This window comes from Aspergillus karnatakaensis (assembly GCF_047715665.1).
Source record: "Aspergillus karnatakaensis strain CBS 102800 unplaced genomic scaffold BJY04scaffold_16, whole genome shotgun sequence".
NCBI classification, from domain to species: Eukaryota; Fungi; Ascomycota; class Eurotiomycetes; order Eurotiales; family Aspergillaceae; genus Aspergillus; species Aspergillus karnatakaensis.
Window position 1 is genome coordinate 344,209 of NW_027395728.1, and position 17,206 is coordinate 361,414.

A 17,206-nucleotide genomic window follows, 5' to 3' on the forward strand; every position below is an offset into this window, starting at 1 on the left:
GTTAGCGAGGGTCGGGGAGGGGGCAACGGAAAACGAACCTTGCCCCAGGCTTCAAATACTCCACATGGAATCCTAGCCTGATTTGGGGGTGAGTAGCCTATTCGACAGTTTCAACCTCTAACTTGGGCACGGACACAAGAGGTCCGCATCATCATGGCCGGCGTGGCATGCCGGCTGCATGTGGTTTCAAGTAGCATCTGCATCCCGTCGTGGGATTGTGTGAGCTATCATGGATGAACTGATCGAGATCTTGCTTAGGGGTCGTCGGGGACCACTTGGGGAAACTGGGCTGTTAGAATTTTCCACGCTAACGGCCAAGCAGAAGGTCGTATTGACTTACAATGTGTCAGACGCCCAACAGACCCGAGTCTTTTGACAGAGACTGGACACTCAGAGTCGGCTTTTGCCGACAGCCGGCTGGGCTTGCCATGGCTCGACGAGATGCCAAGAGATGTTTTTCGTAGACATTGGTGGAACTATCATTCGGGGGACAGATTAACAATCTGTCTTGAGATAGTAGTATGAGTCATGACTCAAGAGAGACGGCTTATCAGCGATTCAGGGGTGTTCGAGAAAGGGCGGAAGAGTCTTCGACTCTGCGAGGGAGCAGAAGGAAGGGAAGGTGATTAGCCGGAGAAAGCCCGCGGGCCAAATTTCAACCTCACCATTTCCCATTTAGGAATAAATCTACGCTGCCCAGGTGCGGTCTACCTTTCCACCTCCAAGCAATTTCAAGCTGAAACTCGACTCTTCGGTCTCCACCATGCACAGCTTGCAGTTTGCAGATTCTAGCATAGAATTCCCAGCCACTCACAGCCCAATTCTGCAGTCAGAACTAGAATGCGACGAAAACGTGGCATTGGAGTTACTGCAAACGCCGCCGTTTCTTGCACTCACCGCATGACTATCATGACAAAGAACTTGGAACAAGTGATATATCTCTTGGGTTTTCTTTGATCGGCATCTTCAGCTGCATGTTTGCCACTGTTGGAGTCAGGCAGGCTTCAGCGGTTAAGATTCGAATTGTTCGTATTTTGCTTCTTACATGGCTCGGCTGCAGTCTGGTCTTCTGATCTCACGACGAAGACTCTCTGTAAAACTATTGGTTCGAGAATGAAGCATTGAGTTATATACTCCCGACTTCCTGCTATACAATCGAATAATACCAAGATGATGTCGCAGGGCGGGCGCATCATGTCGTAGGGCGCATTGTTGTTGTTGTTGTCTATGCCAGCTTGACCAGAGCTACGTAGGTAAGATCTATTAAATAGTCAAGTGCAGCGTTATTTCTTCGATTAGGGCTCGGTCTCGAACTTGTCTATGCATAGCTAGGCAGTCTCAAACCTTTTGTGGTTGTTCCCATTTCCACAATCTTGCATATCAAAATCGTGCCCGAGTTCCTCCCTGATCACGTCCCTACAGTTCGCAAACCCGACCAGCGCTCCTCCTGGGGCATTAAGATCAGCGCCATGGCTCACAAGGAATCTAACCATGTCCACATGTCGCTGATATGCTGCAGCACAGATCGCATTTCCGTAGTCTCCCCCTTGTGCATTGACGTTCGCTTTTGCCTTGAGTAGTAACCTCACACTGGATAAATGTCCCAGGTAGGCAGCCGCTTGTAGCACATGGCCAAATTGTCTGGCCGGGGACTCAACGTCAGCGCCTTGTTTGAGAAGTATATCAACCGCTCGTTCCTCGAAGGCGAATACTGCTCCAGAAAGCGCGTTGGGAACCAATGGGTCATTGCTCGAGGCGTTGATATCACCCCATGCTCCAGAATCATTTGTACGCCCTTCGTACTACCCGCTGACGCGGCGGCAAGTAGAAGCTGTGCAGGCCCTGAGTACTCTGATCGACGATTCACATCCGCTCCACTCTCAAGTAATATTTTCATGATACCAACGTTCCCATTTGCGGCCGCGCATTGAAGTGCGCTTCTTGTCTCATATTTCGAGGCGTTGACATCAGCACCTGCATCGACCAAAGCTTGCACCATGCTTCTATAGTTCTTTTGCGATGCAATTGTAAGCGCCGTCGGTTTGCTGGACGTAGGGCCTGCTCTCGTGTTGACGTCCACCCTATGACCACCATGTTTGAGAATCAGGCGAACCATCTTCTTATGCCCTCTGTTACATGCTGCATACAGCGCACACTTTGCGGTCTTCGTGCTCAGGCTAACCTGTGCTTCGCCGAGCAGCATCCTGACCGTGCCTGGCATGCCGTTCTCCAATGCGAGCACCAACGCTGTCCTCCCTTGTCGATCTTTCGCATTGATATCGATCCCAGACTTTAGTAGGAGCTTTATTATTTTCGTGTATCCGTGTGTCGCAGCGATGAAGAGAGGTCGACATTCCGTCAATCTCATGCTGGAAGGCCAGTTGCCATTCCATCTCGGTGGGCAAGAGTATCCAACAGAATTTAGATCCGTAGTTAAAGATATAGACCTTTGTGCAGTGTTTTCTTCGCCCTTGTATGCAGCATAGATGAGTGCAGAGCTGCCATTGTGTTTGGCGTCAACTGAGTAGAGGTGGTTGACCGAAATGTTGTGGAGGTAACGGCTGGAACAACAAAGATGGTAAATATCTGGGAGAGAGTCGAGGGACTTCACAATCTCCAGAAGCACTTCTGGGGGCAGAGAATGAAGAGACATGGCTTGATGTTCACCCGGTATCGTTGTGGGTGATGTTGATTGTAGACGGAGGAGCTTTCGAGGGAAGAACATGGTTGTGTTCCTGGCTTGGGGAAAGGTGACAAGAGAGTTGTCCACTGAGTTTGACTCATACTAAATGAGGTAAATCTGAGTGTTAGGTCACCATATACAGTTGATATGGTGAGTGAAATGATAAATCCATTCTCTCTATTACTTCTAATAGTTTCCCCCAGTGCCAGTATCGGTGACTAGGTGCTTTGGCTGCTCTATAATGGGAGATATATGGATTCGCCTCCGGAAACACTTGCTAGCCAATTCTGCCCCTCGGTACTGAGTTCCTAAAGCTCCACATACTACATTTCGTTCAATAGAATCAAGTTAGATGGTGCATGAAAGAATCTAGATTGGGGAGCGCGGGTGAGCTCGCCTATAGAATGGGCGGCCATCTAGATCTAACTACGAAGAATTGAGTGCAAAGTGGCAGTCCAATTATTAGAAGCTACGCAGAAACATTGACAGAGTATTACAAACCATTATGGTGGTAATTATACTTAGCGTGGGCTCTAATATCTCAGTAATCCTAGGTTCATGGATGCAAAGCTGCAGGTCTTGGAACCTCGCTCCAAGTGCCTCTCGAAGTGTATAGGTCCAGCAGCGAAGAGAACAACCACATTATGTATACTCGAATATTGATCCACCGACTTAACCGCTCGATTGATAGCTCGGGCATAAGCTATTCAGTATTCGATACGAGTCCAACGCACTGTAAAAGCCGGATGTCCTCTTCTACTCTGTTGTGTCGGTTACAGGGATTTGAGGCTTGGTTGGGGCTTCCATTTCGTGTTGGTTTTTGAAGTACTGCACTGTTTTCTCGACGAAAGATTGGAAAGATCTGGTGAATATATGTGTGTTGGACTCCGCATCATCGATGCTTTTATCCTCGGTATCGTCTACATTCCTTTCCCATACCAGTCGTGATAACAGAAGTGATGAAGATGAGGGTTCAAGGACACCTTCGTCGAGGATGGATGTCTCCGGACTGGAGAGAATATCCGTGTCGGAGTCAGATGCTGAATTATTGGGCGCCATTCCATCTTCGCCAAGTAGGGTAAAGTCGTCTTCGTCCTCGCTTGCTTGTGAGGTAAACTGAGTGGTTGTTTGGTCGTCTCTGGGAAAGTATTAGCGGTTGATGCTCTGCTGGTGTGCAATTGTACTCCAAAGAGAGACTTCAACGTACTGCAAATCATTACCCAAGTCTTCCTCATTGCCATCCTCAACCTGTGCGTAAGCCCCTTTTGTTCGTCGTTCAATGAAGTCCTTCGTTCTGGCGACAATTTCACGCAAACCACATAGATATCCCAGGGTTTGCTCGAACTGCTTCCAGTAAACTACCGTAATAAAGACGAATGAAAGTGTTAAGCATAGCCAGGGGAAGTAGACGAATAGGAATGGTCCAGTTTCTGCATTCGGCTGCGCCTGGGGGTCAACTCGTGGTGGTGGCTGAGACATGGTGTTTGTCGCTTCGCTCGCAGGGGCTTGTTAATGGCCGCTGACGGTATCGATATCACCGAGATTGGAAGAGTTCCAGGACAGTATTTTCTGCCAGAGTTTCGCAGAAAGACATGGCTATTTTTGTTCTGTGTGATCTTGACTCATTGGGTTGGACTGCTTTGAGGATCTAAAACAGCTTTGAGAAGAATTCCTACATCAATCCATGCAGGTGTACTTCCAAGGACATCAATCCTCCTACTCTTTCACAGCCAAGAACCATCAGACAAATGAACTGTTACAGTTTTGTGTGACAAGACGTTTCGTCGGCCTTTATTATCACAGCCGTTTCTCTTCAAGTAAACAAAACATACAATGCCCAAAGACACATCATGATTCAGATAACAAAGCACGGTCAAGCATATCATCTAACCACAGGGAATCCACTACAAAGAAAGAGAAACAATCCAAATATACCTATTGAATGTTACTCAAAGAACAAACATAATCTCTCCTGTCTCGAAGCACGCATCCCATCGTAGAACCCTTGGATATAAATATAGGCTGAAAATCCACCACCATCCTAACAGCAACCCATCTCTGGTCAACAACACCTCCAATCTTGATCTCAATCTCAATCTCAACCTAACCAAGAAACCTCCCACAATTAACATTACCATCATCATGCCTTCCTATGCCCTCGACCAGTTCCCCGGCCTCAAAAGGTCCCTAACCTACAACGCCGCCATACAAAACGCCATATACTGCGAGGCAGAAAAATGCCCATCCTACACCCACATCCGAAACACCACTGTCGCGCAATACCTTGCCCAGAAGCGCGCTGGGCGCTACACACCCGGCAAGACCTCCACATCCCCCTTCAACTTACCCTCTCTCCCCTCTCCTGTGCCGGGCGAGAAACCCATCCCCATGGAGGGCAGCTCAAAGTCTCTATACCACTGCCGAATCGGGGCGATCATCTGGCCGGACTGCGTGGACAAGTATCTGTTTCCGAATGACAATACGGAGGATGTGGCGAAGCTCAAGGAGAGTGAGGACGATGTGAGGGAGTTCTCGCAGTATAAGATGGATTATCATATCTTTCTGCATTATTGGGCGACGAACAAGAGTGTGAAGATGGAGGAGGCGATTGAGCAGGTTGAGATAGAGATGTGGAGGGTTTGTTGTGAGAAGGGGGTGGTGGATGCGACTAAGGGTGGGGAGAGGAGGGGGGCAATTTGTGCTCAGTAGCTGGGTAAAGAGAGGGCTGTTCGAGTTTTGGTTGGCGGTTTATGTGACTTTTGCTTGAATGATTCGGGGTTAGAGTTTTGTTTGGCATAGAATGGTTGTATGTTTGATCAAGCACGATCCAGAATGAACGTCAATTTTTGGCATTTGATACCGAGCTAGATACAGTAGTAGCAATGCGATACAACCATTGACATAGCGTGACCAGTAGACAAACTATTTAGACCGAGATTCAAAGCCTCGAAGTTGGGAAGCTAACCAAGGGAGTATTGATAACCAAGTGGGAGGTAGGTACTCCTTATGCACCGAAGGAAATAAAATGAAGTAAGAGAATGATGCTGCAGATTGGTCTCTTGTCGGTTCAAATGACGGTAAAGGTGTAGGTTGGAGTATAGGTGACACGGCAAGCTCTAACTAAAGTAGCGCTCGTGCTGTATGATATCTGACATTCTAGACATGCTTAGGCCTTCTCCACATCAACCATTGGGGCGTCCCGTGGAACATCCGATATGGGCTGCTTGACATCGGCAGGATACTGCTGTAGTACCGGTTGGCCTTCATTAGTCTTTTCCAAGCTGCTCTTCTCCGAATTGCTCTTCTCCGGACGCTTGCGGCCCAGCCGCTCGCACCAGTGCTCGGCACTGACAAGGGTATCGTTGACGACACCACTGACTTGCGACATCATATCCAACCCCTCCTGAGCGAGGACCAAGATCCGACGAGCACTGCTAGAGGGCTCGGAAGATGCACCAGATCCGTCTGGCGATGAGCAGGTGGTGGTCGCAACTTGAAACCGGCGTGGAAGAGAGGTTAGGTGGCGGCGCACGAGATTGCGCGCATTCTCAGGGAGCGCGCCGCCTGCGTACTTGGAGACGACATCGACCACCTGCTTCAAAGTGGAAAGCACATCTTGCTTAAGAGCTTGGATGCGCTGTGAGAGCTGGGTCTGGTTGGTGGCTTGGCCGTTCGTTGACCCGTCTCCGTTCTTCTCCGGGAGAGCTTCCCACTCTTTAAGAGTCTCTTGCAGAGCCACAATGGAGTTTCCTAACCGGCCATTGGCCCACTTCAGCCAGGTTAAGCAGTATTGTAAACTTCTCAGTGATTCTTCGCTCATGGCGACTCCTAGGCCGGAGGTCGAGATCATGAGTCTGCTTTGCCAGGTGGATTGGCGCGCAGAGTCATCTCTGTCCACCTCGTCATAGTTGGGGGACTTTTCATTGTCGTACGCAGGCAGATCCTCGTTGAGATAAAGGTCTGGGGTCTCTGGTAGTGTCTTGGCATCCATGTTCACACTCAAGCCGATTTCTAGATCGCGTTCGGTGGGATGCTTGTCGCTATTTACTTTGCGACGTTTTGAACGATTCGACTCGGATGAGTTAGATGCGTGTCTTTGTAAAGCCCAGCGTAAGCCACTCTCGACGCCTGTTTTACGGCCCACAGAATGCACAGTATTGGCGACAGGGGAGCCGATATTTCGCTCGATGAATTCGGCGCTGGATTTGAAGCGAGGGGAGTATGATTTGGAGGAGGTATAGGCGGAAACCGATCCGTTAATGGCGGAAGAGATCAAGGGATGTGTGGAGGTTAATAGCGAGAGTAGCGGTTCTGGCTGTGATTGAGATTCGGGGGAGGCGGTGGTCTGTTGCGATGCTCGTGGAGATGCGCCGAAGTCTGGAATGAGTTTGAATCCATGAGCCTTTGCTTATAGCCTGATGTTGCTCAACAAGCTGATAGAGGAGACATACCCGTGCGAAGTCCTTCAAGAGCTTGGGCAGCTTCGAGGTCATCCATAGATAAGACACTAGCAGCGCGACGAGAGCGGTCCTCAGCCACGGCTGTACTATCCACTTCCATCATGGAGGGCACATGTTGAGGAGTCGAAGAGACGGAGGTAGAAAGAGATAAAGGAGCGCGGGAGGTTGAAGACGAATTAGACGAGTAGCTTTGAGTCGTTGCCGCTGAGGGAGTAGGATTCGCGGTGGCGTCTTGGACGGAGACTGAAGAGAGGGAGGTGTTTAGGGTAGCAATGCCGTCTGAGCTCCGATCCATCGCCAGACGTTTGCCCAGAGGCGAAAGTCGAGAAGGGAAAGGGCAGTGCGAATCGGGACTCGGGAGAGGTAGTGAGGGGACGATCAAGGACGGAGGCAAGCAATCAATTCCTTCCTCGTGAAGAGGAATAACAATAATCAAGGAGTGGGAGGAGTCGAGTGGACGTTTGGGAGTGAAAGGGTTGGTCCTGTTGGAGACTTGGAGTTGGCTGAGAGCACTTTCACGTGAAGAATTTTCCCTGTACTAGTCAAACCAGCAGAATAGCCGGACAGGCGCCTGAAGTTGGAGTTACAGTCATAAAAATGAAGATAATACTCCAGAGGAGAGACTATCAAAGAAATGGCAAGTCGAGTCCGAGCTGGATTCATCCCAATCTTTACCACGGATCTCATACAAAAGTACCCCCGACTTGGTGGTCTGCAACTACAGTATGAATTAAGGCAGCATTCATTAATTAACGCCATCAGCCCCCTCCAAGTCGAAGCCCAGGAATGTCTTCCCCACGGAGAATGCCCAAGGTTGATCAAAGCGCGATCTATCACAGCAGCATCCGTCATATCCTCCGTCTGAGCCGAAGCAAACATCTTTGAGGAGGCATCGTGAATGTGATTGATGGAAGCACCGTCATCGGCATCTGACATCACATGTTAAGCTCGGAGTACCACCAGTAGATGAGTAGATGACCCATGAACCATCAGTCGACGCTAGTTTTGATTTGACACCGCTGCAGAGTGCCGCTCTCCAGAGGCAAATAGAAAGTTACTACTAGGTATTGAGATCCTGCAAAAGCGCCATTCACGAGCTTTTATCATCATCTGCTGGGGGCATTCCCTCGTCTCACCCAGGTGGATCTTCCCTGCCCTTTTTCTTCTGGGGACTAGCGTTATGCATCCTTCGAACTCAATCGGTCGGATCTCACATGTGATCGTAGTATTGACCCGCCTCACCGCCTGCTGTCTGTAGTATCCCGGGCTGCAACAAAAGAGGAAGGAGCATGGTTCATCCATTTGGAAGTGGTTCACGTGATATTATACTTGGGCAGGAGTCAACAAGCTACTTTTGATGTCTCATGTATTCCAGAGTACTCTACATATGACTGACTACCTTACTGCTATTCAAAGGGTATCCAAGACAACCTAAATCACTCTACAGAAAGCCGATCGTCAGGGTCGTAGTATCCGCCTACGCCTGTCGTTCCATACAACATCGCTTCAATAGCTTCATGCCCTTCATACTCAGCACTCTCACTCTGCTCCTCCTCTTCCCCATCATTGACCTTTAGGCGTGCAATTACCTTATTGTTGATCCGATAACACGCGAGGATCTCATTTGATACTGTTCGGAATGGGGCACTCCTGCTTTTGATTTGACATAGGATCTCGCCGAAAGCATGGATAACAAAACTTGACTGCGGCTGTTTCCTATAGGCATAAGATGCCAGCAATTCCAGCCACGTTGCTTGGTTATGCCGCCATGCGTGAAGCATCGGATGTTTTCCTGATTTCGGGGGCGGAATGGCTCGGGCTTGCTCAGCTGCCTCTAGGGCTAGAGGAGAGAAAGAGCCAGTCCCGCCTGAAAGAGATCGGTTCCATCGCTGATTAAGATCTTCAATCTCGCGAGTAGCCTGCTTTAGTATTGCATAGAGCGACACATCGCCCTCGTGCCGAGCTGTCTCCGCTGTCTCTCGAGCCTCGTTCCACGGCCGTATAAGGTCTTGATCCTTGGAGCGAGAATGCTCTTCCTCAGGGAACGCCCTTTGCAAATTGGTCAATACCTCCTCACGCGCAGAGTGAGACACTTTGAATCGGATGTGGTCAATTATATTGTCACGTTTTGGCTTTCGCTCCGTATTTTTATAAGCCGGTAACAAGCGGACTCTAGGACTAATTTTCTTACGATATTTCTGCCAGGCTGACTCTGATAATTGTACGCCAGCTTTACGGCCGTCGACAAGATGGCTGAGAAGGAAGGAGAGCTCCTTTGCGCTCGGCGAGTTGAGAGTTTCATCGTACGACAATTTCTCATGCTCCACCGTACACCGACCCAAATTCGACAGGGTCAAGTTGAACGTGAAAGAACTTTCAAGGAACTCGCCCATGGATTGTATTTCCTCCATAGGGACGGAATGCTTGGTGAGCCCGAAATGCTCCGGTGGGTAGTTCTCGTGGCCGCTGGGCGGACTCGAGTTGTAAAAGTTCCGGACAATGTTCTGGTCCCAGCAGATCCAGGGCGTGTCGCCGTCATAATCCCCTCCAGACAGCATATCAGCTAACGGAATGTCCCCTGTTGTTGGAAACACGATAACATCTTTGAAATGACGAAGCTCTGATTTCCAAACCGCCTTTCGACGCTGGATATCAGATGGGAGATGGGCTGGAAGGCGTCCGACAAGGACATCTATACCATCGAGTAAGTTGTCTTCAAACTGGCCTTGATCATCTCGCCAGTTTATGGAAAGCCCAAAGTGCACTTCGTCTTCTTTCAAAATTCCGTATGGATCCGCGATACAGAACGCATACGTTGACAATGGCACTTCAATGCGCATTTCTTCCACATATCGCTCCAGCAGATCCCTCATGCACCTTCCAAGTCGTTTGCGCAGCGGATAGAAATCCCGAGGTGTAAACCCGGCTTCCGAGAATCGAATAATCGCCTCCACGTCGTCAGTCATCCACTGCTCCAGACGTCGCACACTTTGCGCAAGGAAGCCTGCACCGCTGTCCGAACTTGGTCGGATCTTTTGAGCAAGGCTGCGGCAGAGGATAGGGCTGTTGTGTTTGAGGACCTCTTCAAAGTCTCGTGCCACGCCCTGAATGCCCTGTCGAGCTAGGTCCCCAATGTACTCTTTGATGTGCCCTCCATGGTCTAGGATTGCTAAAAGCTGTATGTTGAGATCTACAGGATGTGGGGGCTTCGACCATTTGACGACTTCGAACGTCAGCTTCTCATCGTCTACTGGCTCTTGCCACTCCCGTGGATGAGGGTTGATCTTCATTTGTGAATCAGAAATCTGGATCCAGATGTCATCCTCTGTGATGATCTGAGACTGATGCGCATCGACCATCCATAGTCCTTTCGCGCCGGCGATTCTACCTTGGAAAGCACTCGGCGTGTTTCCTGTGATTCCTAGTGAATCACAGATCTGATTGGCAAGTTGCCGAGACATCAAAGCACAACCATCGTTCATGACACGATGGTTAGGGTCGTCTTTCAAATAGAAGACTTGCTTCGGCTTCAACACAACCGTGGCGAACGTTTTGGATAAAGCGAGAGACATGCGTTGGAACAGCTTCAGATTGGTTTGATTGCTGTTTGACCTTGGGGCCAGGTGCCAGTCGAGGAGATTTTCCAGAGTCATTGGAGTGCGGTTATCGGATGTTTCACTTTTTGCAGCCAGCCTCATTGAAGATGGCATAGAGCGGCCTACAAAGTCGATGCCGTCGATAGCAAAAAAGTCGACCCTAAACTTTGGCTCTGCTCTCACCTTCCGCTTCTGCTTGACTTCTTCCACACAGAAAGGTTTCCATATTCTCCCTAAGCAGTTATGCGAATGATGGGTCAGCCACAGAGCAATGCTTTCGCGCAAAAGAGCAGGATGGGATGGAAGTCGAAGGTGGTTTGGTGGACGGGCAGGGGCTGGTATAGTCAGGCTCAGAAACCGATCAGACCCGAAGCGACGATGGAAGCGACATGATCGCTCTGTTTTCAACGGATTCAGTTTGAGCTTCAATACTCCGGGCTCGGTTTTGGAGCACCATTCAAGTTCTCCAGTCAAAACAACAGCCTCAGAGTGCTTGTCCGTCCTGAAACTCCCGCAAGCGGCATCCCACGCTTTGCGGCTGGGTTTTTCAGGCACTGAGTTTCCGTTGCGTTGAGTATGCCTTTCAATCCAATCCCAAAACTCGTCGTATTTGAAAGACATGTTGTCACCAACTAGCATGCGATTGAATGGGACGTTCCATGCTCGCCCGATTCTTTCAAGTTCATATCGATACAACAAGGAGATCGAAGGTGGGAGGGAGTGGTCAAGTGAAAAAGGCCCACTCTGAAGCAGCTCGGACACTATGTCTCCTTCAGCAGAGTAACGCGGCAACTCGGAGAGACCAGATGAGGTAGTGTCTTGAGTAAATGTAACTTCTTCACTGAGAATGTGTGCTACGACTGAATCATCATAAGTTGACCCCGAGTCGGTCACGGCTTCAGTCGCAAACGTGACTGTTGAATTAAACGATGTTTGCACCGGATTGTTTCTTGATTCGAGGAGATAAGATGGCGTGTCCGCGGTGAAGGTCGAGAAACTGAAGTTGGGACCATTCTGTGCAGCAACCACGGTACCATATCGCGTTGACTTTTCAGACCCTGCCGTCAATCGCTCAACAAAAGTCTGCTTTGCTCCATTCGTAGTTTTTGTCACCTTATGCGACTCCTCCAGGAACTCCGCACTATCGTACCCTGCCTTCTCTGGTGAGTTGGGCGCCGTCAAATACTCATCCGACGACACATCTTCCACAGAATACCTCCTCTTCAACGGCCTCGCGACCAACACTGGTGACTCAGAGAGCCCTCTCCTCCGCCTCTCTTCCTCCTTTTCCTTCACTTCTTCCCTCTCATCAACTCTCCCTCTCGGAAATGAACCCTTCCCAAGCAGATAAAGCTCATCATCGATCAACTTCATCAAATAAGCCACCCTTTCCTCCCTCTCCCTCTGCACAACGATCTCCCTCCCATTCGAACTCCCATTTCCATACCGACTGCGCCCAACCCCATCCCAATGCCGAACCACATCTCCCGCATTCCGCGAGCAAACCCACTCCTCAAACCCATTCAGCACATTGCCCAACTCCACAACCGGACTCTTACTGTAATACAGTATCTGCAGACCGTGGTAGGCTTTCCATAGCGGATTCTCGGCGTTTTTCTCTTTCGTTGTTGAGGGGGAGTAGAAAGACGGGTTGGGGATGTTCAGGGAAAACTGGGAGTTCAACTGCGTGATTATGCGAGTGAAATCCTGGCCGGATTTCTGGGGTGTTGTTGGGTGAGACATTGAGGTTCTGCGTTGGGGTGGTGGTGAGAGCCGGGTTGTTGGTGGTTGTAGCATTATTGTGATTGTGATTGTGATTGTGATTGTGATTGTGATTGTGTTTGTGTTTGTGTTTGTGTTTGTGTTTGATGGTGGTGGTGGAGGTAGAGGGGCATTCTTCTATTTTCTTTTAGCTTTCCACTGTGATTCTTTCTTTTTCTTCCGTTCTTGTGGATATCCTGAAGGTAGCGATGGTGTGGGTAATGATAGCTGTCTAGCGGGGGCAATTGAACACCAGCAGAGTCGTTGACCTGGTCACCATGGATTTGGGTTTGTTTTGGTGGTTGGTAGCTTTGGCGGAGCCCCGCTAAATTCAAAGGAAGGTTGTAAGTGTCAACACCAAAGTTCAAGAGTCAGCAATGGTCATGGCGGGCGCATTGGGGCATTTATTTGCGTTGCAGGGCAGTGGCTGTGACTGGAAGTGTCGAGGCCGCCGGATGGCACCGTCGAAGAAGCAAATATCAGGAGCAGAGGGGGAAAAGTGATGGAGGGGAAGGAGAGCTGCAGGCGGACCCGCAGTCAGCCTTCGCGAGATGAACTCTCGTTGGTGCTCTTGACGCTGAGGCTGTCGACCAAGATCTTCTCTGATTGCATCAATTGCTATATATACTCCGAATATACAGATGTTTGCGACTACTCCGTACCCCAGTCTCGCTTAGAGTTACTCACGCTGGAAACTCTACCAAAGGCTCTCGATGGTTTTCGAGTATTCGCAGGCTGTTGGTTTCAACAGCCTTTCGCTCGCTCCCCAACATCTGCGCCCTAGACTTATAATGAGGCATGGTCGATAGCAGGGTGCCCCAATGAGTTGACGGTGCGCTCATATGAGCCAAATAGGCATTGTTCGAACTCTCCACGGTGTTTTCTCTTTAGTGGCTGTCCCTGGTCCTGCGCCGTCTGTCTCGGTTTCACGTCGACTGGGCCTTCTATGACCGGTTGGTAATGACTCCGCCTTCGTGATAGCTCGCAGTTTCTTCTGTTTCGATACGAACTTGTATCCTAGCACCAGAGCAAGGTAGAGAGGGATCCCAAGGAATGAGGTGACGAATGTGCCAATATCGAGCCCATGACTGTAAAAGTTTCGGTCGCATAGCTCGATTGCACGCATGATGGGTATGGAAATGCATAGCACTAGCGCTATCCAGGAGCCGGCAATCCCAAAGGGGGCTTTGAATGGGACCTCCTGAGCCGGTACTTGTTTGGCTTTGCAGAAACGTACAAACGATATGTGCATGACAAGGATCGACACCCAAGTCAGTATGCTGAACATGGTCACTAAGTTGACAAGGTAGCTCCAGAGTCGCCCCGATATACTAAGGAGGTTTAGAAATCCCATCAGGGCCGGAGCGCAACTTGCTCCTAGGGCATAAACTGGGACTCCACGTTTGTCGGTCTGATGAAGGAAAACAGGCGCATTGTGCTCCAGGGAAAGCTCGCGGATGATTCTTGTCGCCATACATAAAGCTCGGCTTGCTGCAGACACAACAAAAACGAGAATGCAGGCGTTGAGGATATCTGGCAATACTCGAACATGCGCCATTTGAACGGCCACCACGAAGGCTGAAGCACTTCGCTTCGAGGTATATATAGGCAGTGCTAGTATATCTTCGTCATAGGGTATCGCCATACCTAGTAGAGTCACAATGACAAGATTGAAGGCCAAAATCCGATAGAAGGTTTGATGGATTGCCCGGGCCGCGGCCTTTCGAGAGTCTTGAGTGTGAAGTACGGCCATTCCAATCAACTCAGTTCCTAGATACGATAGCGTGGTTGAGGGGAAGGTCCGGAAGATGGCTCGAAAGATTCCTAAAGAGGTCTTGTCTTCGTCATTGGCAAACGCCCCAGGCCATCTCCAATAGCGAAAGCCCTTTTTCTCATGATCTGGGCCTCCGCCCAAGGCGAGAACGAGCGATAAGATCATAAGCCCGATGACCATGAGAACTTTGAACGAGGAGAGAGTAACTTCATAGCGGCCGAGAAAGCGCCCACTCCAGTAATTCATGCCGATAATAACAGCTAGAAACACTGTAATATAGGCGGCTTTGTCTCCGACTCGAACTGTTGTCCAGTACGAGATCACCACAACGCCTGCTGTCATTTGGTTGATGATGACCATCATATATTTCAGCCAGTATCTGGACAGAACAATGACCAACATCAGTCAAGGATCAATGGAATAGACCATTGCGAACTCACATCCATCCCAGTGTAAAGCCCAGCGACGGGCCGCAAAATCGATTCGCTTGAGTATGTAGTGTAGTTGGTTCAGGTGAAAAGGACGCGACTTCGCCTAGGGCAGAAAGGACGAGAAAGACGATGAAACCGACGAATGTGTAGGATATCAAAGTAGATGCGGGCTGTTGAGTCGGGTCAGAACGCACCCCATGTTTCGACTGAAGACTTACACCCGACCTATGCCTGTTGTTCAGGAATGGGCTTGTTCATATGAGTGAAGTGGAAGGCTTACCGTGAGAGAGCATTCCCAAAAGCTATCATCAGACCTGTATTGATTGCTCCTCCAATTGCTAGATACTCAGCAGGGTGCTCGTTTGGCACAGGAGAGGAACGAACTTATCAAAGTCACCTCGTACGGTTTCAACTTGGCATCGGGGTTGAGCTCGTACGAAGGTTGGCTTCGTGTTGATTCTGGATTGCTCGGTGTGAGTAACTCGGCCGACGGAGGTGAAGATGAAGATTCCGATGGTGACATGTCCAGCCAGGGGATGAGAAGAAGTGGGATTGCAGCATTTGGAATGAAAGCATTAATGACAAAAGGCCACCAGAGGGCTTGAACTGTTGTGGGCCTGAGGCGGGTGCGTGCCTTCCTATCTAACAGCTTGGTTGCCTTGTTGTCCTTTCCTCCCCTGAATACGTAGGCTGTTGTTGAACTTAATATGTAGAAAAGGTCGTAACAAATCATAAAAGGGTATATTGTAAGAAGCCCTATTGTATACATCTATGACCAAGAAGAGAGGAATGCCACAGGTATAGAAAGATCTCCGATAGGTAACCGGATCACGAACGATGTCCGAACGCCGAAATCTAAGAAACCTGTAGTCATATAAATAGAAAGCAATTACCTGAAAACCCTCAAAAGTCGGACCGATCTATCTTCAAACAGGTGCTGCGACTCGTTCACACGTCTCGTGATATTCGTAAATTGTTCCTGCGGCGTATGAACGTCTATCGGGACATGTATAGAGAGTCGCTAGATTCAGTTCTCGGGAAAAATCGACCCTGCAGTGAGTCGGAGGACTCGCTTCGTGGGAACATGCGTTGCTGAGCCTTGGAGATGGTCCGGTCTGTGTAAATACCCTTTGCAGTGCCCCCGAAGACTGAGGCGAGGTATTCCTTGAATTCGATAGGCGAGAAATCAGGGTAGAGATCCTTCGCGGACAGGTATCCAAGGTACTTGGCGTAGTCCGGAGTGTTGTCGCCGCGAATTCCCCATGAAAGCTGGTACTCAGCCAGGTAACGGGGAATGAATTTCACCGGGTCGAAAGGATAGGTCTCGCTAGACTGGCGAGCAGCGAGCACTCTGTTTTGAACGAGCTCCTCCGAAATCTAGTGGACAAATTAGCGTTGTTTACATGAGGAACTGGCACTGCTACTTACGTAGTTTCGAGTGATCTGCTCCCCACTGATTTCTTCAAGTAGGGCGAATATTTGATTTTGTGTCAGCACTTCGTTGTATGCGAAGACCATCTTATTCAGAGTGCGGTCGTCAGAGATAATTCTGGCGACGTAGCGACCGATATCTCTCAAATCCGTCAATGCCATTGGTGTGTTGCCATCTCCGACAATTTCGTTGTTGGCAGCGGTCATGGCGTAATCCAGCTTCCCAGATTCGAGTCTGGGGTACGAGAGTTGGTACCACCATCCGATGTCGATGATGGTATATGGGAGGCGGAGCTGCTTGATGTGGTTGTAAACCGTCTCTTTCTGTGAGGACTGTTAGATTATGCCAACATAGAATAGTAATCAATATCGCCAAATACCTCGTCTCTCAACCACATGATCCCGCCGGGTGGTGCCACAGTGATGAAGCCGCAAGGGATGAATCGTTTGACACCGGCTCTCTTTGCCGCATTGGCCAACGGAATTTGGTCTTGCTGCTCTGCAGAACCAACACAGCTGATGACAACATCAATATCGGCCAAAGCCTTCTCTAGCTCTTCCTCGGAAGCTTTCAAGTCACATTTGCGAATATGAACTCCCTTGTCTTGGAGAGCGAGAACTGCGGGTTTTTGGGCAGAGCGTGGTCGGATAAGGGCGTGGATCTCCTATACAACGATAATAAGTCAGAAATTGTTACTATCACAAAGAGACCTCGGGATCGCCTACAAAAGTCGGGTGCTCTAGCAAGCCCGTTGCGATAGAGCCTCCGGTCTCACCCGCAGCTCCGATCAGTAGAACTGTAGTCCGTGACATAATGACGTTCGAGCGGCAATGTGATTGTAGAGAGTAAGGCGAGCGAGAGTTTTCGACAATGTATAGAGGTGAAGATGAAAGAAAGACGGAAGACGAGCGAGCAGGAACAAGGTTGAAATCGGGCTCGTTTGCAGCCTTTCGATCACAATGATGATGATTCTTCAAAAACGGAGCACAGAATCAAGGACTAGGACGAATCGACGTTATAAAGGGCAGCGTCCCACCGAGGATGGCCACTTGGATACCCACTCTTTCAG

General features: G+C 49.6%; 8 protein-coding genes across 8 annotated transcripts; 1 reads left to right on the forward strand and 7 right to left on the reverse strand.

Annotated features, from left to right (window-relative positions):
- Positions 1–1,585: 1,585 nt before the first annotated feature.
- BJY04DRAFT_216768 (ankyrin repeat-containing domain protein) lies at positions 1,586–2,725 on the reverse strand (the record flags this gene model as incomplete). Its single annotated transcript, XM_073715855.1, has 1 exon — positions 1,586–2,725. The coding sequence occupies one exon, from the start codon at positions 2,723–2,725 to the stop codon at positions 1,586–1,588; it is 1,140 nt and encodes a 379-aa protein (XP_073572868.1).
- Positions 2,726–3,439: 714 nt separating this feature from the next.
- BJY04DRAFT_216769 (uncharacterized protein) lies at positions 3,440–4,162 on the reverse strand (the record flags this gene model as incomplete). Its single annotated transcript, XM_073715856.1, has 2 exons — positions 3,440–3,821; positions 3,891–4,162. The coding sequence occupies 2 exons, from the start codon at positions 4,160–4,162 to the stop codon at positions 3,440–3,442; spliced, it is 654 nt and encodes a 217-aa protein (XP_073572869.1).
- An 877-nt stretch (positions 4,163–5,039) lies between these two features.
- BJY04DRAFT_185649 (uncharacterized protein) lies at positions 5,040–5,560 on the forward strand. The gene has a single exon (XM_073710801.1). It carries the CDS (start codon positions 5,072–5,074, stop codon positions 5,390–5,392), a length of 321 nt encoding a protein of 106 aa, XP_073572870.1. The 5' UTR covers positions 5,040–5,071; the 3' UTR covers positions 5,393–5,560.
- A 60-nt stretch (positions 5,561–5,620) lies between these two features.
- BJY04DRAFT_32205 (putative clock controled protein (Ccg-8)) lies at positions 5,621–7,632 on the reverse strand. The gene is made up of 2 exons (XM_073720135.1): positions 7,135–7,632; positions 5,621–7,060 (listed from the first exon to the last, which is right to left on the reverse strand). Exons 1-2 carry the CDS (start codon positions 7,436–7,438, stop codon positions 5,850–5,852), a joined length of 1,515 nt encoding a protein of 504 aa, XP_073572871.1. The 5' UTR covers positions 7,439–7,632; the 3' UTR covers positions 5,621–5,849.
- BJY04DRAFT_32182 (uncharacterized protein) lies at positions 7,377–8,206 on the reverse strand. Its single transcript, XM_073720132.1, has one exon. The coding sequence runs from the start codon at positions 8,077–8,079 to the stop codon at positions 7,576–7,578; it is 504 nt and encodes a 167-aa protein (XP_073572872.1). The 5' UTR covers positions 8,080–8,206; the 3' UTR covers positions 7,377–7,575.
- A 373-nt stretch (positions 8,207–8,579) lies between these two features.
- Positions 8,580–12,482, reverse strand: BJY04DRAFT_206660 (RNA dependent RNA polymerase; the record flags this gene model as incomplete). Its single annotated transcript, XM_073713743.1, has 2 exons — positions 8,580–12,014; positions 12,054–12,482. 2 exons carry the CDS (start codon positions 12,480–12,482, stop codon positions 8,580–8,582), a joined length of 3,864 nt encoding a protein of 1,287 aa, XP_073572873.1.
- An 856-nt stretch (positions 12,483–13,338) lies between these two features.
- BJY04DRAFT_206661 (putative amino acid permease) lies at positions 13,339–15,228 on the reverse strand (the record flags this gene model as incomplete). The annotated part of the gene is made up of 4 exons (XM_073713744.1): positions 13,339–14,653; positions 14,715–14,930; positions 14,986–15,043; positions 15,090–15,228. 4 exons carry the CDS (start codon positions 15,226–15,228, stop codon positions 13,339–13,341), a joined length of 1,728 nt encoding a protein of 575 aa, XP_073572874.1.
- Positions 15,229–15,587: 359 nt separating this feature from the next.
- Positions 15,588–17,120, reverse strand: BJY04DRAFT_32271 (aromatic alcohol reductase). The gene is made up of 4 exons (XM_073720139.1): positions 16,863–17,120; positions 16,517–16,801; positions 16,134–16,460; positions 15,588–16,082 (listed from the first exon to the last, which is right to left on the reverse strand). Exons 1-4 carry the CDS (start codon positions 16,947–16,949, stop codon positions 15,702–15,704), a joined length of 1,080 nt encoding a protein of 359 aa, XP_073572875.1. The 5' UTR covers positions 16,950–17,120; the 3' UTR covers positions 15,588–15,701.
- Positions 17,121–17,206: the final 86 nt, after the last annotated feature.